The 7,288-nt window shown below is 40.9% G+C and overlaps 1 protein-coding gene across 3 annotated transcripts in view; it reads left to right on the forward strand.

The window, feature by feature from the left end:
- Window positions 1-4,160, forward strand: part of TMEM182 (transmembrane protein 182) — a 35,139-nt gene extending 30,979 nt beyond the window's left edge. For all 3 annotated transcript variants that reach the window (XM_072849766.1, XM_072849765.1, XM_072849764.1), the window contains one exon: window positions 3,116-4,160. In XM_072849766.1, the coding sequence (XP_072705867.1) occupies window positions 3,116-3,339 (224 nt within the window). In that variant the 3' untranslated portion in view covers window positions 3,340-4,160. The remainder of the gene's footprint in view (window positions 1-3,115) is intronic.
- The last annotated feature ends 3,128 nt before the right edge of the window (window positions 4,161-7,288 follow it).

Below are 7,288 nucleotides of genomic sequence, written 5' to 3' on the forward strand. Positions count from 1 at the left end.
TCTCTGAAAATTAGACAAAAGGAGCACTAACAAATGAAATGCTGTTGGAGGCAACATGATGTGGTCAGTTTTTGCGTAGCCTGATTCTACTGTTCAAGACATTTCTTGAACACACTGAGCAATATACCTACTAATTAGCCTCCATTAGCAGATAGCGAGAACCCTTAAGTACTCCTCTAGTGCCTTAATTAACTAAGAGGGTTTACATATTCTCCCTTTCTTTTTCTTTCTTTTAAAGAAGGACATTTATCTCTGCTTGACATACATTTCTTCAGCAAATTTCCATACCCAACAATTTGCCACACAGAGGTATTAGCAGCTTGCTGTGAAATCACCAGATGGATTTCAGCTTCCCTGAAGTTGTTTTACCGTTGGCAGCACTGGCTTGCTATTTTGCACCTACATGGAGTTGGCTCTAGTTTAACCACCTAGAAGGTGTTGCTCCAGACTGCCCGAAGAGCAAGGCGTGCCCATTTCAACATTAAAGCACCTCTGAATGAGTTTTGTTTTAATGACAGATGCTTCTGACTAACTGGGCTATGTAGCTTTGTGTTGGCCCAGGGTGCCAGAGGTCAAAAGCGTTCCAGATGTGCAAGGAATGGTTACACTTACCTGCTGCTACAGTAAGGGAATATACATCACTACTTTCTGTAATTATTATTGTTTTGAACTAAGTTTGCCCTGATGTGGAGAATAAATAGAAGACTACAGACATTGAAAATGCACAGGCACAGCCATCTGAAGAGGTAAATTCCAATGTTCGTATGGATTGTGCCATATCAATGTATCTTTCCAAATCTTTGGGCTATAATTTTTTTTTTGGTTGAAGTTTTGAAACCTTGAACAAACTCCATGTCTCTAATAACTCCATTTATGAATTTGGCCCTGCATCTTTTTACTTTTTACATCAAAAGTTACTACCTCTGTTTGTTTCTAATTTTCCTGTGTTGCTACATAATCTGTTATCATTAGATGTTCTGTTATAGGAATCTTCTGCTCAATTTGACTTGTATTTGGAAAGTCTTCCATTTAATTTCTCATTCTTTATGTCTGGCCCTAAGGTGATCGTTCTCTCTGATTGTTTCACCAGTTGTATGTTTAATACAATCGCAGCACTAAATTCCATCAAAATTGAGTTTTACTTAGGTAAAATACTTTCAAAATTGAATTTATGCCTTTTAGAGTTGAGTGTTGTTTTTTTTTTAACTTTGTTAGTTATTTGAGCCCTAGCAAAAAATGTAATCCTGGAAGTATATTTCATAGACAGGAAATGTGTCTGCCTCCTTCTTTATTTAGTTTTTCTCCTTTCTTTCAGCCTCATAAAAATTGCAGATCCTTTAGGATTTTCAGTCACGTTTTGATTATGCGTCAGGTTAACTACTTCAGCTCATTTTTTGGTGGGCTTCAAAAGGTAGTATTCACAACCATTGAGTTGTGAGCTCTCACTTGTCAGATGTTCAGGATGTCTAGAATGTAAAGGTATTACATTTTGACAATAAAGCACCAACAAGAATGTCACCAGATCACCAATTTAAACTGCTGCAGCTAACCTGTCTGATTTTGCCTGAAGCAAATGAAGGAATGATAACAAGAGTTGCTCCCTACTAAGTGGGTAGGAAGGGCAGGGAAAGGAGGTGGTGAGGCAGCATCACAGGGTGGGGATGGGGAATGCTAACCATGAAAGGTTACCAGGACTGGTGGGTCTGGAAGCAAATGCCTGTCCATGGGTGCTTACAAAGTGCATTTGTGGGTTTTGCCAGAAGTGTCATATTTGTTCAAGGTTGCATTACAAGTATGTAGGAGGATGGGGAAGAGACCACAAATACCTTTGACTTATACTCTGCTGCTCTACAGCCTGTAGACTCAAGTTTGACAATAAGTGTTCCAAGGAGTATGCACTGGCTTGTGGTTTTAATGAGGCACCTAAACATCCTGGGATAAAAACATGATGGAGTGGTGTCCCCCAAATATTTTAATGTTGGAATAGCTAGTCCTGCTGCTGTAACTGTGCTGTGACAGCTGGAGATCAATGAGCAAGTGGGTACAGGCTGGAGCATGCAAAAAATTCAGACTTGTGCCCTCAGTTTTCCAGCAGATCTGCTAGAGCATCTGTGCTGCAGGCTTGCATTTCTCAAGTGTCCGCATTCCTCTAAAGTGAAATGAAATATTAGGCATGTGACTGATACTTTGGAAAGCACTTTTGTCTTATATCTCCTTCTGGTGCATAGTAACAAAGAGATTAACAAAGTTTGTAAGGACACGTGCTCCTATTACTATCATGTGTAAACAATCCAAAGGCCTTTCAGAGGAGTGGCTGGGAAAAGGCTGTGAATTATGTGGTGGATTAATTCCAGGAAACTGTTGTATTTTGGTGGACTTGGCAGTGCTAGGTTAACGGTTGGACTTGATGATCTTAAAGGTATTTTCCAACCTAAATGATTCTATGATTCTATCCAATCTGAGGTTAATACTAATAGCCTGCTTCATAGCTATTATTTAATTATTGTTGGGTTTTGTTCCTATACCAGGAACTTCTTTTCTAATGTAGAGGATTTTGAAAGAAATACATCTGAATTTGTCTGCAAAATATTTGAGTAGAATACTCTGAAGGTAGTATGTTCCAAACTAAGCCCTTTTCATAAGAAAAAATAAGCAAAATATAGAGAGGTGAAGATGACAGAAAGATTTCCCACCCCTTTCCCCTTTTCATGTCTCATCCAAAACACTGTGATAGAAACAATGTCAAAGTTTGGGAAGCAAAAGTAGGTATTTTTTTCCAGGTCATCCTGTCCTGTCCCCCCTCTTTCCACCTCTCTCGGCTCCTGAATTGAAAACGGTATATACCAGCCTGAATTTTATCCCTAAACACACCTGTGTTTCAGTTTGCCCACCAAAACCAGACATATCCTTTGTCATGGGAGTATGCCTTTCAGTGCCAATCAGAAGTAAGATGGAGATAGTGCTTGTTAGAGGAAACCAAAGGCAAAAAATATGCAGTGGTAGCTGACTGTGCCTTGAGATGAGGCCTCAAGCATTGATGGGTTTCTAGGTATTAGAGTAAGTGCACCCAGCATTTGTCTCACACTGTTGTTAAAACCTGGTGTTTCTTTTCCAGGTGTCTTGTTTTCGCTGGTAGTCGTGATGTATGTCATCTGGGTCCAGGCGGTGGCTGATCTGGAAAACTACACAAACATGAAAAAAATGGATTGCCCAGACTTTGCTGTTTATGTACGCTATGGCTGGTCTTTTATGGTGGCTCCTATAGGAGTATTTTTTGCTTTATTAGCAGGAATGCTGTTCTTGTTGGTAGGGCGTGCCATTTATTTACACTCAGACTAGTCATACACTGCTGAAGGGAATACAGGAATCCTGGTGAAACTTCATGACAATTGTAAACTGGAACACAATTTTATACATTATTACCATTATGGTGATCCTAAGTATGCAGGCAGACTTCTGGAAGTTCTTCTGTTACTTGTTTAAGGGTTAAGGACACAAAACCCAATACAGGAAGAAACCACCTTTAGTCCCAACTAGTTTATTTTATTTTAGTTCTTTAGAAAGTACCCACGTGGTTCTCCATATTGTACTATTAGCAGTATTTTTGCAGTTTTGCAAACAGAGGAAGGCAAAAATTTTCTGCAACCAAAAGCCCAACATGAAGTGGGCCAAATCAACATTTTATACATTTGTCTTTTAACATTTACCTTGTGCTTCTGCTTGTGGAGAATGGTACAAGGTGGAGGAGAAAACAAGCTTTCAAACACAGTAATTCAATCTACCTCCTCTCCTGTTTTCCACTACTTGCCTTAGCTTTAATGCAAGCAAACATGTCGGCACTTTGTAAAAATAGAGTGCAGTTGTTCATGCAGCATCCATGGGAAGAGGATGAGAGAGAAGACAGTTGCCGTGAGCAGCGACCTGGTGCTAGTCTGTACATGTAAAAGGTTAACTGCTTCTGTTACACGTTTCTCTTTTCTGTATGCATTTGAAAGCTGTATACTTCTGTATTCTGAAATCCATGTTTGTTGCATGATTCTATAAGCCAATATGCCATAGTTAAATCACTAGCTGAAGTTATGCCAAAATTGTACTTTGAATTATAGCATTAATATTTTAATCAAGTTTTAAACCTTTTATTTTTGAATGGAATAATTGGCTCCTCCAACAAACATTTTCCCTGTTGTGTAAAATGACTTTTTTATTAAAAAAGGTTTATTATGAAGACAATATCTAGGACATGAAAATGTATGTTTTATGTAGCCTTCATTTTCCCAAATATTAAAAATCGGCATTATAGACCAAATCCAACTTGCCTGCTAGTCATCCCAGGGAAAGCAATGAGACTAGCTAAGACAGCAGGGGAGATGGATTTGGTTCTGTATTGCAGGATTGGCTGGTTTGCTGTGTATATGTGTGTGTGTGTGTGCATATGTTTGGAAGATGGGTGAGGATGGGACTGTATGCATGGTATGGAAAAGATGGAGTGGAGTTTTAACAATGGGGAAAGTTTGTCTGGCATTGGGCCCAAGTTGAAATTAAATCCATCTGAGAGTGTGTTGGTTTTCCCTTTGTAACTCAATGCAGAATATTTCGGGACTGATGGGGAAAAATAAAGACTGCATGTTGGTTTCTTCTTGTTCATAATGCTTAATTCCACAGCTGTTATGAATACTGAAAGCATCACTAAAAGGCAGGAAAGGAGTGCCCACCTAGAAGATGTGGTGGGCCAGATTGGATGTTGCTTCCATTTCAGGAGCTTTTGTGATTGGAAGCTTTCCAGCCTTCCCTGCTACTTATTTATTTTTCCATCATCAAGATTAGCTTTATACATCATAGAACAGGAAGACAACAAGGGCGGGGGGTAGGGGAGCTGGGACTATGAGGTTTGGAATAATTACCAAATCACAAAAATATTTTTATTGGCAGCTAACATGGTGTTTTTAATTACTGTGTCAGAGAGTATGATGGGTGAATTTTAACCAAATATTCATAAGCATATATATGAACTCCTCATAAATGATAGCCATCCGGAGAACATTAGGGTTACACCATAATGCCCTTGGATAGTCAGGAAATGCTGAAATTAACCCTGCCCCTTGTGCATATGGTATTATATTCCTGCCCTTAATTACACAATCACATACTGTTTCTCAAATAATACAATCTGTTGGTATTTACCCCCTTTACAGTCTAAGATACTCACTGGTAATTGTGGAGGTAAATTCAATAATCAAGAGTTATTTGACTAGGTACCCCTCCCAAACCCCGTCTGCTTCTCTGCAGGGGAGAGTCCTTTTCCACAAGAGCTTAGAGGGGGCAATACGCTTGAGCCACTTTCTTGCAACTTTTAGAAGCTGGAGGAATTGAGAGGTGCCTCAGCGCTGGACTTCTTCCAGCAAGCCTAACCATGTGTGCAGCAGCAACTAATAAACTTGGCAAGGAATGAGCCAAAGGCTCCCGTGGAGCCCTTAATTCAGCCCATGTGCATCTTCAGAACTCTCTCCATTATGCAGCTAAATTAGCTACACTCTTGTGTGCGAGGCGGCCTCTCTTGGAGGCAACCCTTTGGGTCAGATGGCGGGCGTAATGGCCGTTGAAGATCCAAGGTGTTTCTGAGGGTTTCCTTAGAAACTTCAGGAAGCCTTCCTGGCGTCAGTAGAAATTGCTTGAGTACTCATAAATTCGTCACTCGCTCAGACTCACACTTTTGGCAAGAGTCTGCAGCTCTATCCATTTGCTTTAATTGGATACTACCTTCTTCTCCTAATGGCAGAACTGAGAGTGAGGTTCCTTGTGAAATGGTGTGGACAGGTTGCTTCCTCCCTCCAAAACACGTATGTAGCTGAGTGTATGATGTGTAATAAGGAGCTGCTGCAGACCAGGGAGCGGTGTTGAGGGTGGTGATGTGGCGTTTCTGTGTGGATATTACCTAAAAGCACAGTCTAACTCTTGCTCTTCTGGTTTCATTAAAGCACTGTGGGCAGGGGAAGGGGTTTGTAAGAACTCGGGGAAGACAGGCCAGCTAAGGAGACTCGCTCTGTGGCATTCTTCCAGATACGCTTTTGTCTAGAAAATCCTTGGCGGCGATGCAGGGATTTTCATGATTACAGCTGAGTAAAAGATTGTAAAGGGGATTAAATACTGTAATCAAAATATTCTGTGAAATTGGTCAAAGAACTGTGTTTCTTACAAACCTATAGGGTTTGGGGGTTTTTATTTTTAATTGCCTGCCTGGCTTAATAGCCTGTGGTCATATTGGAAGAAAAGAGATTTTTTTTCTTTTAAGTAACGTGTGGAAAAGTGATGGTAAAAGGAACAGGTAGATAAGACACATTTTCCGATTACTTTCAATCCGACAATCATCCGCTTGTCTGGTGCAAACATGGTGAGGACCGTGACTGCCCACGAAAGAGGCAGTGAGAAAACGAGGGGATGGAGAGAGAGAAAGGAGGGAGAGAAAGGAGGGTGAGCGTCCCTCTGCCATGCCCTTTGCCAGCCCGCTGTGCAGCTGTTGTGCATTCCTGGGGGACGTGCTGACACAACGTGGCAAAGGCAGCTGCGGACAAAAACAGTCAGAAAAGGATTTGCCCCGGGTTTATCCTTGTTACTCACTGGGGTGGCTGCTGGAAGTTTCACTGGGGCTGACCTTCATGAAATAGGTGGCTCTTTATTGACATTTATGTTAGTGAGGTAAAGCAATGTTCTCCTTTGAGGAAATGCAAAATAAAGCTTGCTCTATTTCTCTGCAGGGTGCCTAGCTGCTGCAACTGAGTCTGTACTCTATAGTGTGCTAGTAAACTGCTAGTAGGACGATCGTAAGTAGTGTCGGTATTGCTGTGTCCCCGTTCTTGCAAAAGCCTAACTGGCTGCAAAGTACGTTGTGCTTATTATCTTTTAGGAAGTCATATTGTACCTCTTAAATGAGCTATTTACCTTCTGATGCAGCAGCTGGGTTTTCCTGTGGCTCTCCTGTTCCTATCTGTACTTTCAGCAATGTGATTTCCAGGCAATGAAGACTAGATAAAGTATGTTCACATGAAATTCTGCTGTATTAACTTAGCGTAAATCTGGATTGGTGCTGCTGAAGTCGGTGGAGATACTGAAATTGAAAACAGAAGTCAGTCATCTATAATCAAAAGTGACAGAAGGGATGAAGAATCACAAGTATTTACAGTGCCACTTTTCCTGCCATGTCTCTTACTCACATTACCAGTTTAAACTGGTCTATCCTTCCAGTCCACAGTGTGGCTCATCTGCCCAGGAGACACGTTGACATTAGGGATCA

The sequence above is a fragment of the Ciconia boyciana genome, chromosome 1 (genome assembly GCF_034638445.1).
Source record: "Ciconia boyciana chromosome 1, ASM3463844v1, whole genome shotgun sequence".
NCBI lineage: Eukaryota > Metazoa > Chordata > Aves > Ciconiiformes > Ciconiidae > Ciconia > Ciconia boyciana.